This window comes from Bufo bufo, chromosome 3, assembly GCF_905171765.1.
Source record: "Bufo bufo chromosome 3, aBufBuf1.1, whole genome shotgun sequence".
Classification (NCBI taxonomy): Eukaryota; Metazoa; Chordata; class Amphibia; order Anura; family Bufonidae; genus Bufo; species Bufo bufo.
In genome coordinates, this window is record NC_053391.1 from 361,223,955 (window position 1) to 361,241,072 (window position 17,118).

Sequence of the window (17,118 nt, forward strand, 5' to 3'; positions counted from 1 at the left end):
ATAGTTATAACATTTTGGCATCACCTGCCTAGAGGAAAGACGGTTTCTATACCAATGTAGAATGGAATTCTTTACTGTAAGAGTATTGATATTATGGAAAGCTCTGCCAGGGGAAGTCATTATGGTAAATTTAGTAAAAGAGTTCAAAAGGGGCCTGGACGCCTTTGTTGAGTGTAATAATATTACAAGTCATAGTTAATAGATAACTAGCGATAGGTCTGGAGAAGGCTCATTGATCTAGGGACTTATTCTGATTCCATATTTGAAGTTTTACCAAAGGCTACTTTCACACCTGTGGTAAAGGTATCCGGCAGGTTGTTGCGGCAGAGGAACCTGGTGCTCATGCCAGAAACCGGACAATCCCCGCCAGATCCCATTATGGTCAATGGAGTCTGGCGGTGAATGGCCGTATCCGGCTAGGCTGGATCTGGTGAACTTCGGCAAGCAGTTCCTCAGCCGAAACAGATTGCCAGATACCTTTACCACAGGTGTAAAACTAAAGGTGAGAAAATTGGCTTCTACCTCATGTTTTTTGCTTTGCTCTGGATCAATATTACAATATACAAACTATATTACTATTTTAACCCATCCTATGATATTAAGTCAGTTTATTTTACTTTCTGTGATTTGTTTGTAAGGTCAAGCTGGCCATACACATTAGATAAAGGTCGGATGAACATGATGATTTTGGTAGAACCAGCCTACTCTCCCCTGGTAGAAGTTGGGGGAGAAAAAGATCAGGAAGTTGAATCCCTTTGTTCTCAGGTAGCGGTTTTCTGCCCTTTCCCTGTTTTGGACATATTCATGCTCGGCTTGGAGCAATTAAGAAAAATAACTGTCTGCTGAACAATCTTTTGGCCAACAGTTATCTAATGTGTATGCCAGCTGTAGTGTAGAGACTCCCAAGAAGAAAAAGACACTTGCTGGGGGTTGTATACTTTGGCCAAAGTATTAACTAATAAATAAGGTTTATTATTTCTGCATGATGCCTGTGTCAATACTTTATGTGGTCAACTTGAAAGAAAGGCAAGCAATGATTTTCTTTTTAATTAAAAGGGTTTACCTACTAGGAGAATGGATGCCCACACACCTAAGTTTGCCAATTCATGGATACCCAAGTTTCCAAACCAGTGACAAGGTGGCACCTGTAACTACTCACCCATGGGAGGTGTAGCAAGAGTTTGTCTTCCCACAATTTGTGCTGGTCCAAGTCCATCAAGAAAATTGCTGAACTGGCTCTCTGCTCCTAGTCGTGTGGTAGGAAAGATAAATCTGAAAATGGTAAAGAGAGATATTTTTGAATATTAGGGTGATAAAAGTCATGGAATAATTGATAGTGTGATAAAAAATTCAAGTGAACTGTATGGAAGAAATCTATTTGAGGAACAATGTGTCGTGGAAACATTTTTATTTCATTTTAGAGGTCTTCATTAAACATTGCCGTTCTTGCAGGTATACTTGCATACTTAATGATGCTGAAGTCCGTGGCAATGCCAGCTAATATGAGCCATTAAGTGGAAGGACCTTTTATCATGCTATTGGCTAAATGATCATAGAGGTACTAGAAAATACCAAACAAGTGATTTATTTGAAGGAGATAATTCTAATATTTATATACATAATTTATATGCATAATTTTTTTAATGTATTTTATTGGGATTTTATGTGTTAGACCAACACAAAGTAGCAGGTATGTGTGAAGTGACAAGAAAATGATGCATGATATGCCATCCACCCTGAGTCAATACTTTGTAGAATCACCTTTTGCTGCAATTACAGCTGCAAGTCTTTGGGGTGTGTCTCTACCAGCTTTGAACAGCTAGAGGCTGAAATTTTTGTCTATTCTTTTTTTCAAAATAGCTCAAGCTCAGTCAGATTTTATAGAGAGCATCTGTGAACAGCAATTGTCAGGTCTTGACACAGATTCTCAGGGAGATTTTGGTCTGGGCTTTGACTGGTCCATTGTAATATATGAATATGCTTTGGTCTAAATTATTCCATTGTAGCTCTGGCTGTATGTTTAAGGTCATTGTCCTGCTGGAAGGTGAACCTCCACCCTAGTCTCTAATCTTTGGCAGCCTCTAACAGATTTTCCTCCATGATTGCCCTTTATTTAGTTCCATCCATCTTTTCATCAACTCTGACCATCTTCCCTGTCCCTGCTGAAGAAAAGCACCTCCACCGTATGATTCTGTCATCATCATGTTTCATGGTGGGGATGGTTCGTTTAGTGTGATGTGCAGTGTTAGTTTTCCACCACACATAGCGTTTTTCATTTAGGCCAAAAAGTAAAATTTTGTCTCATCTTACCAGAGCAACTTCTTCCACCTGTTTGCTGGGTCCCCTACATGACTTGTGGCAAACTGCAAACAGGACTTCTTATGGGCTGCTTTCATAAATGGCTTCTTCTTCTTGTCAGTCTTCTATAAAGGCCAAATTTGTGGAGTACGTGACTAATAGTCTTGTGGACAGATTCTCCCACCTGAGCTGTGGATCTCTGTAGCTCCTCCAGAGGGACCATGGGCCTCTTGGCTACTTCTCTAATTAGTGCTCTCCTTTCCTGGGCTGTCAGTTTAGGTGGACGGCCATTTCTTGGTAGGTTTGCAGTTGTGCCATACTCCTTCTATTTTTGGATGATGGCTTGAACAGTGCTCTGTGAGATGTTCAGAGCTTGTGTTATTTATTTTTATAACCTAACCCTACTTTACACTTTTCCACAACTTTATCCCTGACCTGTCTGGTGTGTACCTTGGTTTTCATGATGCTGTTTGATCACTAATGTTTTCACTAACAAACCACTGAGGCATTCACAGAACAGATGTAGTTATAATGAGTATAAGCTGCACACAGGTGAACTCTATTTACTAATTAGGTGACTTGTGAAGGCAATTGATCAAACTGGATTTTATTTAGGAGTACTGTGGGCTGAATACAAATTCAAGTTTTGAATACGAGGTTTCATTTCCTTTTCCCTTTACACATACTTGCTACTTTGTGTTGGTCTATCGCATAAAATCCCAATAAAATACATTTAAGTTTGTGGGTATAACGTGAAAAAAATGTGGAAAAATTCAAGGGGTATGAATACTTTTTCAAGGCACTGTATATATGGATGGAAGGCACTCGTCCATACACATACTGCAGCTCACCCTATCCACTTGATGAGTACCAGAATCCCTTCTCATCTGAGTGCACACCTATATACTCTATATTATAATGTCAATTAATAAAAATAATAATGCAGAATTAAAAGGGTTTTCCAGGATTTTTTAATTGATGATCCGTGGGGTCAGACACCTGGGAAACCCGCCAATCAGCTGTTTCAAGAAGGCAGCGACACTCCTGTGAGCGCTGGTGCCTTCTCACAGCTTACCAAGCCCAGTGCCGTACATTGTGTAGCAGCTGTGCTTGGTATCTCAGCTCAGCCCCATTCACTTGAATGGGGCTGAGCTGCTCCTAGGCCACATGACACATGAAGGGGTATGAACACTTTTTCAAGGCACTGTATATATGGTTGGATGGCACTCGTCCATACACATACTGCAGCTTATCCTATCCACTTGATGAGTACCAGAATCCCTTATATACTCTATATTATAATGTCAATTATTAAAAATAATAATGCAGAATTAAAAGGGTTTTCCAGGATTTTTTAACTGATGATCCGTGGGGTCAGACACCTGGGAAACCCGCCAATTAGCTGTTTCGAGAAGGCAGCGACACTCCTGTGAGCGCTGGTGCCTTCTCACAGCTTACCAAGTCCAGTGCCGTACATTGTGTAGCAGCTGTGCTTGGTATCTCAGCTCAGCCCCATTCACTTGAATGGGGCTGAGCTGCTCCGAGGCTACATGACACATGAAAGTGTCATCACTCTGCATAGGAAAAGCAGAGAGAAGGCAGCGGAATTCAAAGACGCGCCGCTGCCTTCTCAAACAACTGTTTGGCGGGGTTCCCGGGTGTGGGACCCCCACCATTCAGATGCTGATGACCTATCCAGAGGATATGTCTTCAGTATAAAAATCTCGGAAAACTCCTTTAAGGAGGCACAATGTAACTTGTATTTGAAAGAACTGTACAGTAACAGAAGAGAGGAACACATGAAATTGCGCAGAATAAAGGAATCAGACTTACGTGCCATCAGAACTGTTACTATTTGTGCTACCATCTGTGGATTCTCGACTGCCTTGTCTAGTCATCCGATTTCTCATCTCCACAGCAATACCCGTCTCTGTGCTGCGCCTGATATTACTGCGCAGTTTCTTTGTTGTACCATCTGTGAACATAAACAAGACAGAATTACACTATAGCTCTGAGTGAATATGCAAAGGACCTTCTAATTTACAATATCTTGGAATTGTACTGCAATCATTTTAGCTATATAACACATGAGCCTAATTAGTCTAGTGTTTTCCATTTGATCTTGGGTAACAAAATTGAATTTTTGTTATTTCTAATACATTTCTTGATCATAGTTACTGGCAGAAAAAAAATCATCAGACACACAGAAGAGACTTGAAATTGACACCTTCTTCTGAAGGCATCATGTTATAGAACAGAAGCATGTTATAGAGTAGAAGCTGAGCAGATTAATATATAGTTTTGTGGGAAAATATTCAGTAAAACTTGCAATTTATACCTTTAGGTTTCTTCTCTTTCTGAGTTCAGTTGTACACAGGGCCGTCTTATCTAGGTATATTCACTTAACCGAGAATGCTACCAATCATGATAATAGCAGAATAGACCGTCTCTTCAGTGACTGACAAATATCTCTGACTAACACAGAGAATACTATTAATCACTGACGGCCCTGTGTGCAACCAAACTCAGAAAGAGCAGATATATAAATGCATAAATTAACAAGTTCTAGTGAATCATTTTCCAAAAAACAATATATCAATCTGTTCAGCTCCTCCTGCTCTGTAACATGCCGACTGCAGATTGCTCTGCCTTTTCATGGTGACACTCTCTCTTTAAAAAAAAATAAGTCTCATTGTGGCAAATGAAAGTACATCCATGTTCAATTGGGTATGATTAGAACTTAAAATAGTATAGTATTGTTTATAAACTTGTCTGTAAGTATGTAAAATAAAGATCTTCTAACTTTTAGCGCTGACCATATACTGTAATAGCAAAATGAGATTTGCTATATACAGTCAGGTCCATAAATATTGGGACATGGACGCAATTCTAACATTTTTAGCTCTATACACCACTACAATGGATTTGAAATTAAACAAACAAGATGTGCTTTACCTGCAGACTGCCAGCTTTAATTTGAGGGTATTTACATCCACATCAGGTGAACGGTGCAGGAATTACAACAGTTTGCATATGTGCCTCCCACTTGTTAAGGGACCAAAAGTAATGGGAAAATTGGCTTCTCAGCTGTTCCATGGCCAGGTGTGTGTTATTCCCTCATTACCCCAATTACAGTGAGCAGATAAAAGGTCCAGAGTTCATTTCAAGTGTGCTATTTGCATCTGGAATCTGTTGCTGTCAACTCTCAAGATGAGATCCAAAGAGCTGTCTCTATCAGTGAAGCAAGCCATCATTAGGCTGAAAAAACACAACAAACCCATCAGAGAGATAGAAAAAAACATTAGGTGTGGCCAAAACAACTGTTTGAAACATTCTTAAAAAGAAGGAACTCACCGGTGAGCTCAGCAACACCAAAAGACCCGGAAGACCACAGAAAACAACTGTGGTGGATGACAGGAGAATTCTTTTGCTGGTGAAGAAAACACCCTTCACAACAGTTGCCCAGATCAAGAACACTCTCCAGGAGGTAGGTGTATGTGTGTCAAAGTCAACAATCAAGAGAAGACTTCACCCGAGTGAATACAGAGGGTTCACCACAAGATGTAAACCATTGGTGAGCCTCAAAAACAGAAAGGCCAGATTAGAGTTTGCCAAACGACATCTAAAAAAGCCTTCACAGTTCTGGAACAACATCCTATGGACAGATAAGACCAAGATCAACTTGTACCAGAGTGATGGGAAGAGAAGAGTATAGGGAAGGAAAGGAACTGCTCATGATCCTAAGCATACCACCTCATCAGTTAAGCATGGTGGTGGTAGTGTCATGGCGTGGGCATGTATGGCTGCCAATGGAGCTGGTTTTCTTGTATTTATTGATGAGGTGACTGCTGACAAAAGCAGCAGGATAAATTCTGAAGTGTTTCGGGCAATATTATCTGCTCATATTCAGCCAAATGCTTCAGAACTCATTGGACGGTGCTTCACAGTGCAGATGGACAATGACCCAAAGCATACTGCAAAAGCAACCAAAGAGTTTTTTAAGGGAAAGAAGTGGAATGTTATACAATGGCCAAGTCAATCACCGGACCTGAATCCGATTGAGCATGCATTTCACTTGCTGAAGACAAAACTGAAGGGAAAATGCCCCAAGAACAAGCAGGAACTGAAGAAAGTTGCAGTAGAGGCCTGGCAGAGCATCACCAGGGATGAAACCCAGCTTCTGGTGATGTCTATGCCTTCCAGACTTCAGGCTGTAATTGACTGCAAAGGATTTGCAACCAAGTATTAAAAAGTGAAAGTTTGATTTCTAATTATTATTCTGTCCCATTACTTTTGGTCCCTTAACAAGTGGGAGGCACATATGCAAACTGTTGTAATTCCTACACCATGCACCTAATTTGGATGTAAAAACACTCAAATTAAAGCTGACAGTCTGCAGTTAAAGCACATCTTGTTCGTTTTATTTCAAATTTATTGTGCTGGTGTATAGAGCCAAAAATTTTAGAATTGTGTCGATGTCCCAATATTTATGGACCTGACTGTACACTTACTCAAGTAATGTTTAGTCAGATATTACCCCAATTCCTATATCTCATGCATCACTGGACTCTGCACATGATAAATGAGAGGAAGTAGCAAAATAATAATAAATCATTGCATATATTGGAAGAAGAGGTGCTGAAGATAAAAAGAGGGATCATGTGAAGAAAGAAAATGCAGAGATGTGACATACAGTATGGCTTAAAGTGTAACTAAAATTTTTTATTCTTTTTTGGAATTTATAGGGACAGTGATTCTGACCATTTTTGCAATATACTTTAATTACTGAAATCGTGCATTTCTATTAGAAAAAGAGCTCTAAATTGGCCAATTTTGAGCCTTAGCAACGCTCCTCTGTCTGAATGTGTTATGGAAACAGAAGACAGAGTAGAATTGCTAAGGCTCAAAATGGGCCACTTAAGAGCTATTTTTCTAATACAAAAATGTACGATTTCAGTAATTAAAGTATATAAAAAAAATGGTCAGTATCACTGCCCCTATATATTACACAAATAAAAAAAAGAATGACACATATCTATTAAGACCATGTTTGTTAGTTTTTTGTCCAAAATCCTGTGCTAATTTATTTCATAATATGTCTAGGGGTTGGAGTTCAGTTCTCTGTCAAATCCACTACTTCCCTTCGCACAGCCATAGAGTCTCACTGTAAAAGTCTGGCTGCCAGCCTGCCTGCTCACTTTGGGAAGCCTTATGAGCTTATTACACATTTATTATTGAATTAAGTGAAAAGAGGTTTTCTCGTACTATTTTACTGATGACCCATCCTTAGACTAAGCTATCAACATCAGAATTGTGGAAAGCAAACGTAAAACCCACATAAAGTACAATAGTTGTAGTACAAACCGGATTCCAAAAAAGTTGGGACACTATACAAATTGTGAATAAAAACTGAATGCAATGATGTGGAGATGGCAAATGTCAATATTTTATTTGTAATAGAACGTAGATGACAGATCAAACGTTTAATCCGAGTAAATGTATCATTTTAAAGGAAAAATACGTTGATTCCAATTTTCACGGTGTCAACAAATCCCAAAAAAGTTGGGAAAAGTAGCAATAAGAGGCTGGAAAAAGTAAATTTGAGCATAACGAAGAGCTGGAAGACCAATTAACACTAATTAGGTCAATTGGCAACATGATTGGGTATAAAAAGAGCTTCTCAGTGTGGCAGTGTCTCTCAGAAGCCAAGATGGGTAGAGGATCACCAATTCCCACAATGTTGCGCAGAAAGATAGTGGAGCAATATCAGAAAGGTGTTACCCAGCGAAAAATTGGAAAGACTTTGCATCTATCATCATCAACTGTGCATAACATCATCCGAAGATTCAGAGAATCTGGAACAATCTCTGTGCGTAAGGGTCAAGGCCGTAAAACCATACTGGATGCCCGTGATCTCCGGGCCCTTAAACGACACTGCACCACAAACAGGAATGCTACTGTAAAGGAAATCACAGAATGGGCTCAGGAATACTTCCAGAAACCATTGTCAGTGAACACAATCCACCGTGCCATCCGCTGTTGCCAGCTGAAACTCTACAGTGCAAAGAAGAAGCCATTTCTAAGCAAGATCCACAAGCTCAGGCGTTTTCACTGGGCCAGGGATCATTTAAAATGGAGTGTGGCAAAATGGAAGACTGTTCTGTGGTCAGACGAGTCACGATTCGAAGTTCTTTTTGGAAATCTGGGACGCCATGTCATCCGGACCAAAGAGGACAAGGACAACCCAAGTTGTTATCAACACTCAGTTCAGAAGCCTGCATCTCTGATGGTATGGGGTTGCATGAGTGCGTGTGGCATGGGCAGCTTGCATGTCTGGAAAGGCACCATCAATGCAGAAAAATATATTCAGGTTCTAGAACAACATATGCTCCTATCCAGACGTCATCTCTTTCAGGGAAGACCCTGCATTTTTCAACAAGATAATGCCAGACCACATTCTGCATCAATCACAACATCATGGCTGCGTAGGAGAAGGATCCGGGTACTGAAATGGCCAGTCTGCAGTCCAGATCTTTCACCTATAGAGAACATTTGGCGCATCATAAAGAGGAAGGTGCAACAAAGAAGGCCCAAGACGATTGAACAGTTAGAGGCCTGTATTAGACAAGAATGGGAGAGCATTCCTATTTCTAAACTTGAGAAACTGGTCTCCTCGGTCCCCAGACGTCTGTTGAGTGTTGTAAGAAGAAGGGGAGATGCCACACAGTGGCGAAAATGGCCTTGTCCCAACTTTTTTGGGATTTGTTGACACCATGAAATTCTGATTCAACATATTTTTCCCTTAAAATGGTACATTTTCTCAGTTTAAACTTTTGTTCCGTGATTTATGTTCTATTCTGAATAAAATATTAGAAGTTGCCATCTCCACATCATTGCATTCAGTTTTTATTCACGATTTGTATAGTGTCCCAACTTTTTGGGAATCCGGTTTGTAGTTGTCAATTGTCCTGCCAAATCCCAACCTAGATCCTAATTTATGGAAATCCACTAAATCCCAAGATTAATGGTCAGCAACAGATATCACTGTTAAAAATGGAGTCAGGAATAATCGTAGGGTAAAACCTGCTTTTACTTTCACTGCATCCCGATTTTTAACAGTGATATCTTCCCATGTACTGAATATATTGCTGTGATTCTGGTATAGTATGGAAGCTTGGAATGTCAGCTTCCAAACAATTCCAAAGCAGACATATGAGAAGCTGCCCCCACTGTCAGTCTGGAGAAGAATAAGGGAGCAGTTGCAGATTTGACAGCTGCAGGAGGAAAGGAAAATTTGTAAAAAAATATATGGAAATGTGGCATTATCATCATTGTAGTGACCCACATAATAAAATTTTTATTTTTACCACTCAGTGAACGCTGTAAATAATAATAATTCCTTTTTTTATCTTTCCCCCTAAAAAAATAAAAATAAAAGTTATTTCCTACACTATACAGGGTGGGCCATTTATATGGATACACCTTAATAAAATGGGAATGGTTGGTGATATTAACTTCCTGTTTGTGGCACATTAGTATATGTGAGGGGGGAAACTTTTCAAGATGGGTGGTGACCATGGCGGCCATTTTGAAGTCGGCCATTTTGAATCCAACTTTTGTTTTTTTAATAGGAAGAGGGTCATGTGACACATCAAACTTATTGGGAATTTCACACGAAAAACAATGGTGTGCTTGGTTTTAACGTAACTTTATTCTTTCATGAGTTATTTACACGTTTCTCTTTGTTTACAGCCATTGACATGTCGCCGAGGTTAACACGTGAGGAGCGGATAGGAATTGATGTCTGGTGAACGCAGTAACCGGGTCATTGCAGCAGATTTCAATGCAAGACACCCTACGAGACCACCCATCTCCCATGCTACAGTTAGCAAACTGCTTGCTAAATTTCGTGAAACTGATTCAGTGTTGGATTTGCCAAAATGTGGATGCATGAAATCTGTCTCTAATGAAGAAACATCAGTGGCTGTCCTAGCTTCATTCAGCAAGAGCCCACAGCGTAGCACTCGCCGCATGTCACTGGAGAGTGGCATTAGGCCTCCTGCACACGAACGTATTTTTTTGCGGTCCGCAAAAACGGGTCCCGTTTTTCCGTGATCCGTGACCGTTTTTTCGTCCGTGGGTCTTCCTTGATTTTTGGAGGATCCAAACGGATCCGTCCTGAATTACAATGCAAGTCAATGGGGACGGATCCGTTTGACGTTGACACAATATGGTGCCATTTCAAACGGATCCGTCCCCATTGACTTTCAATGTAAAGTCTGGAGTCCCTTTTATACCATCAGATCGGAGTTTTCTCCAATCCGATGGTATATTTTAACTTGAAGCGTCCCCATCACCATGGGAACGCCTATATGTTAGAATATACTGTCGGATATGAGTTAGATCGTGTAACCTCATTTCCGACAGTATATTCTAACACAGAGGCGTTCCCATGGTGATGGGGACGCTTCTAGTTAGAATATACTACAAACTGTGTATATGACTGCCCCCTGCTGCCTATCAGCATCCGATCTCTTACAGGGGGCCGTGATCAGCACAATTAACCCCTCAGGTGCCGCACCTGAAGGGGTTAATTGTACTATCATATCCCCCTGTAAGAGATCAGGGCTGCCAGGCAGCAGGGGGCAGACCCCCCCCCCCCCCCCCCCCGTTTGAATATCATTGGTGGCCAGTGCGGCCCCCCCCCCCTTTCTCCCTCTATTGTAATAAATCGTTGGTGGCACAGTGTGCGCACCCCCCCCCCCTTCCTCCCTCTATTGTAATAATTTGTTGGTGGCACAGTGTGCGCCCCCCCTCCCCCTTCCTCCCTCTATTGTAATAAATCGTTGGTGGCACAGTGTGCGCCCCCCATCGGCCCCCCTCCCTCTATAGCATTAACAACATTGGTGGCCAGTGTGGGGCCTCCCATCTCCCCCCCCCCCCGATCATTGGTGGCAGCGGGTTACTAGCAATAGTACAATAGTAAAAGATTCATACTTACCTGGGAGCTGCGATGTCTGCTTCCGGCCGGGAGCTCCTCCTACTGGTAAGTGACAGTTCATTTAGCAATGCGCCGCACAGACCAGTAGGTGGGGCTCCTGGCCGGACACGAACATCGCAGCAGCCGGTAAGTATGAATTTTCTACTATTGTACTATTGCTAGTAACCCGCTGCCACCAATGATCGGGGGGGGGGGGGGGATGGGATGCTAAGTAACCATGGCAACCAGGACTGTAGTAGCGTCTTGGTTGCCATGGTTACCGATCGGAGCCCCAGCGATTAAACTGGGACTCCGATCGGAACTCCGCTGCCACCAATGATGGGGGGGCGAGATGGGAGGCCGCACACTGGCCACCAATGTTGTTAATGCTATAGAGGGAGGGGGGGCCGATGGGGGGCGCACACTGTGCCACCAACGAATTATTACAATAGAGGGGGGGGGGCGCACTGGCCACCAATGATATTCAAACTGGGGAGGGGGGGAGGGTCTGCCCCCTGCTGCCTGGCAGCCCTGATCTCTTACAGGGGGCCGTGATCAGCACAATTAACCCCTTCAGGTGCCGCACCTGAAGGGGTTAATTGTGCTGATCACGGCCCCCTGTAAGAGATCGGGTGCTGCCAGGCAGCAGGGGGCAGTCTTGTACACAGTTTGTAGTGTATTCTAACTAGAAGCGTCCCCATCACCATGGGAACGCTTCTGTGTTAGAATATACTGTCGGTTCTGAGTCTTCACGAAGTCAAAACTCAGCTTTGAAAAAGCTTTTATGCAGACGGATCTTCGGATCCGTCTGTATAAAAACTAACCTACGGCCACGGATCACGGACACGGATGCCAATCTTGTGTGCATCCGTGTTCTTTTACGGACCCATTGACTTGAATGGGTCCGTGAACCGTTGGCCGTGAAAAAAATAGGACAGGTCATATTTTTTTCACGGCCAGGAAACACGGATCACGGATGCGGCTGCAAAACGGTGCATTTTCCGATTTTTCCACGGACCCATTGAAAGTCAATGGGTCCGCGAAAAAAAACGGAAAACGGCACAACGGCCACGGGTGCACACAACGGTCGTGTGCAGGAGGCCTTAGTCGAACATCCCTTCGGCGGATATTAGCTACTCACAAATGGCACCCTTACAAACTCCAGCTACTGCAGCATCTCAACGAGGATGACCCAGATCGGCGCACTGAATTTGCAGAATGGGCAAAACAAAAATTGGAACAGGACCCTCAGTTTACTCAGAAGATTTTGTTCAGTAATGAGGCAAACTTTTATGTGAATGGTGAAGTTAACAAATAAAACCACCGCTATTGGTCTGACACTAACCCACATTGGATAGATCCCTCCAAGACTGTTGGAACAGGTGACTGTTGGGTGTCAGGTCCGAGCATTCCTAGATGAACAGTTTCCTGGAAAGTGGATTGGTCATCGTGGGCCAGTTGAATGGCCCCCAAGGTCTCCCGATCTGACCCCCTTAGACTTTTATCTTTGGGGTCATCTGAAGGCAATTGTCTATGCTGTGAAGATACGAGATGTGCAGCACCTGAAACTACGGATACTGGAAGCCTGTGCTAGCATTTCTGCTGCTGTGTTGCTATCAGTGTGTGAAGAGTGGGAGAAGAGGGTTGCATTGACAATCCAACACAATGGGCAGCACATTGAACACATTTTATAAGTGGTCAGAAACTTGTAAATAACTCATGAAAGAATAAAGTTACGTTAAAACCAAGCACACCATTGTTTTTCGTGTGAAATTCCCAATAAGTTTGATGTGTCACATGACCCTCTTCCTATTGAAAAAACAAAAGTTGGATTCAAAATGGCTGACTTCAAAATGGCCGCCATGGTCACCACCCATCTTGAAAAGTTTCCCCCCTCACATATACTAATGTGCCACAAACAGGAAGTTAATATCACCAACCATTCCCATTTTATTAAGGTGTATCCATATAAATGGCCCACCCTGTATATACCCCAATGGTTCCTCAAAAAACCTACATCTAATCCAGCAAAATAAAAAAAAAATTAAGAAATAATTAAAAAGTTATGACTGCTGGACCACAAAGGGGGAAAATATTATTGGTCCTTAAGGCTAAAATTAATGATGTCACTAAGGGCTTAACAATGCAATACTGTCCCCTGAGTTGTGCGCCAACAAGATTTACTGCAGACACAATAAAAATCTACAATAAAAAAGTGACATTTTTGGGAGGGTTTTTCCAATTTTAAAGTGACTGTTAAGAGGTTAAATCAGATTTGGGCATTTGTTTTTTCTGTATGCTCATAATCACAGAGTGATACAGATCTGTGTAAACCATTGTCATCTCATGTATTACGGTTAATTGAGATGTTTGTGAAGCAGTGGGAAGAAGCGAGGCAAACTTTCACCTTCTGTGGTTCTCAGTAAGAGTCTGGAGGAGCTGTGTCACTTGTTATTAATTTAATTTCATATGCTGGAAAGACATTAGTGTAACTGGGATCCATTAGTGTTTAAGTGCTTTCTTTTCAGCGCAACCAGTGCTTGGTCTTTTAGGGGCACTGTCTGGAAATGCATCTTTAAACGGAGGATTATGTGTTACAGTCAATATGAACTAGTATCTTAGTAGGAATTGTGATACTGTACTATCCAGCATGATGCTCAAGCACTTATATGGTCCTTTAGTCATTCAAATAATTACATTATGCCTACTATATACTCCTACCTACTAGTAGTTAGCTATTTCCTGTATGAGAAGGAAGTTATATGGCAACATACAGATGTAGCAAGCATTACTGAATCATTCAAATAGATGGTATGTAACACAGTAAATCTCAGTTTAAAGGGGTTCTCCGAGTGTAAAATATTGATGACCTTTCCTCAGGATAGGTCCAACTCAAGGGACCTCTGAAGATCAGCTATTTGAAGAGGCTGCAGCGCTCTGGTGAGTTCTGCAGCCTCTTCCTAGGCCAGATACTTCACGTTTATTACATGGCCTCTGTACAGCTCAGTCCCATTAAAGTGAATGGGCCTGGGCTGCAATACAAAACACAGCTGCTTTACAATGTACAGAACTGTGCTTGGTATGCTGTGAGGAGGTTGCAGCTCTCGTCCCTTTCAAACAGCTGATCGGTGGTGGACCTCGGAGTCAGACCCCCACCGATTTGATATTAATGAACTATCCTGAGGATAGGTCATTAGTATTGTGATCCTGGAGAACCCCTTTCACACTAGATTTATTTGTAAAATATGAGAATACCTAACAGATATCCCTGTCCCTAGTAATGAACACAATACACAAATGCGCACTAAGGTTGATGTGCAAAGGATGGTATGTGGGAAATAAGCAGTATACTTGTTAAAATTAATATGGAAACAGCACAAACATGCAAACTCTGTTCATTGCCAGCTCCCTACAAAGTTTGGGGTCATTTATCATTTAAGGCTGTTTTTGCATCAGTTTTAAGTCTGGCTCTGCTTTGTGTGCCTGCACCAAATTTATGACAAATTTATCACAGCTCCAAGTCGCTTTGGATAAGTCTCTATGAGCTTGCCACATCTTACCACTGGGATTTTTGCCCATTCCTTCTTGCAAAACTGCTCCAGCTCCTTCAAGTTGGATGGTTTGCGCTTGTGAACAGCAATCTTTAAGTTTGACCACAGATTTTATATTGAAATGAGATCTGGGCTTTGACTAGGCCATTCCAACACATTTACATGTTTCCCCTTAAACCACTCGTGTGTGTTGCTTTAGCAGTGTGTTTGGGGTCATTGTCCTGCTGGAAGGTGAACCTCTGTCCTAGCCTCAAATCACACACAGAGTGGTACAGGTCCCTGTATTTAGCACCATCCATCTTTCCCTCAACTCTGACCAGTTTCCCAGTATCGGCTACTGAAAAACATCTCCACAGCATAATGCTGCCACCACCATGTTTCACTGTGGGGATGGTGTTCTTTGGGTGATGTGATGTGTTGGGTTTGCGCCAGACATAGCGTTTTCTTTGATGGCCGAAAAGTAAAATTTTAATCTCATCAAACTATAGCACCTTCCTCCATACATTTTGGGAGTCTCCCACATGCCTTTTCGCGAACTCACAACGTGCCTTTTTGTTTTTAGCTGAAAGTAATGTTTTTTTTCTGGTCACTCTGCCTTAAAGCCCAACTCTATAGAGCGTACGGCTTATTGTCGTCCTGTGTACAGATACTCCAGTCTCTGCTGTGGAACTCTGAAGCTCCTCCAGGGTTACCTTAGATCTCTGTGCTGCCTCTATGATTAATGCCCTCCTTGCCCGATCCCTGAATTTTGGTGGGCGGCCATATCTTGGCAGGTTTGCTGTTGCGCCATGTTCTTTCCATTTGGTTATCATAGATTTGATGGTGCTCCTGGGGATAATCAAAGATTTGGATATGTTTTTATAACCTAACCCTGACTTCTCAACAACAGTGTCCCTTACTTGTTTAGAGAGTTCCTTGGTCTTCATGGCAGTGTTTGGTTAGTGATGCCTCTTGCTTAGGTGTTGTAGCCTCTGGGGCCTTTCAAAAAAGGTGTGTGTATGTAATGACAGATCATGTGACACTTAGATTGCACACAGCTGGACATCATTTCACCAATTATGTGACTTCTGAAGGTAATTGGTTACACCAGAGCTCTTTATGGGCTTCCTAACAAAGGGGGTGAATACATACTGTGGGGATCAGCTCAAACAGTGACTTCAGGTGTCGTTTAAACAATAGTCTTTTATTTTGTTAAACACAGCCTTAACAAATGCTCGCTTACTTCAGCGGGTAAACAGAAAGAAACACAGTTCGTATGAAGTGGTATAACTCACAGTCCTCTGTAGTTCCAGAGTTCCACCATCCGCTGGAGAGGGGAAAAATAGGCAATGGCAGGCTTATCCACAGCAACACAGCTACACACCACACAGCTTTACTCCCAGTCTGTTACACTTCCAGACTAGGAACCACACCCCCAGCTCTCCTGGGATTCCTGGCTTAAATAGGCACCTGGCCTGGATACGTGGGAGTAGTCATCCCACCCTGCTCTTTGACTACTCCAATGAAACCCGGCCCGGATCAGCTGCAGCTAGCAGCTAAACTACCTCTAGCAACTGTCAGTAACCTAGGGTTACTGACAAAACATTGCCGGTTCATTTCACTGAGGCCAGGCACCTCGGTGACACGTATCTATCATCTATTATGGCACCTTGTGCCTTCTCACATATCCCCCCCCCCCTCTGTCCAAAGCCGGGGGCTTGGACATCTTTAGCCCCCAGACTGTGTACCCTTGACAGGGCGTCTGCATTCCCTTGCATCTTGCCTGGCCTGTGTTCTACTGAGAAGGAGAAATCTTGAAGTGCAAGGAACCAGCGGGTAACTCGGGCATTATTCCCCCTCTTCTCTCGCATCCACCTTAGGGGAGCATGGTCTGACACTAACCTAAACCTCCTTCCTAGTAAATAGTACCTAAGGGAGTCTAGTGCCCATTTTATGGCCAGACACTCCTTCTCAACGATAGCATAATTCCTTTCTGCTGGGGACAGTTTTCTACTCAGGTACATCACTGGGTGCTCTTCTCCATTCACTACCTGAGACATGACTGCACCCAGACCTACATCGGAGGCATCGGTCTGGACTACAAACTTACAGGAAAAATCCGGGGCTATCAACACTGGTTGCTTACACAGGGCCTGTTTAAGCTCTTGAAAGGCCCTTTCCGCTTCTGGGGACCACCTCACCATAGCAGACTTTGTGCCCTTTGTCAGGTCAGTCAGGGGAACCGCTATTTCTGCAAACCTGGGGACAAACCGCCTATAGTAGCCTACAATACCCAGAAATGCCTTGATC

At 42.6% G+C, this 17,118-nt stretch overlaps 1 protein-coding gene across 1 annotated transcript in view; it reads right to left on the reverse strand.

Moving 5' to 3' along the window:
* Positions 1-17,118, reverse strand: part of RIMS3 (regulating synaptic membrane exocytosis 3) — a 135,347-nt gene that overhangs the window by 45,947 nt on the left and 72,282 nt on the right. The window contains exons 2-3 of the mRNA XM_040424526.1: positions 4,132-4,273; positions 1,160-1,272 (exon numbers count right to left, since the gene is read on the reverse strand). Of these exons, the coding sequence (XP_040280460.1) occupies positions 1,160-1,272; positions 4,132-4,273 (255 nt within the window). The remainder of the gene's footprint in view (positions 1-1,159; positions 1,273-4,131; positions 4,274-17,118) is intronic.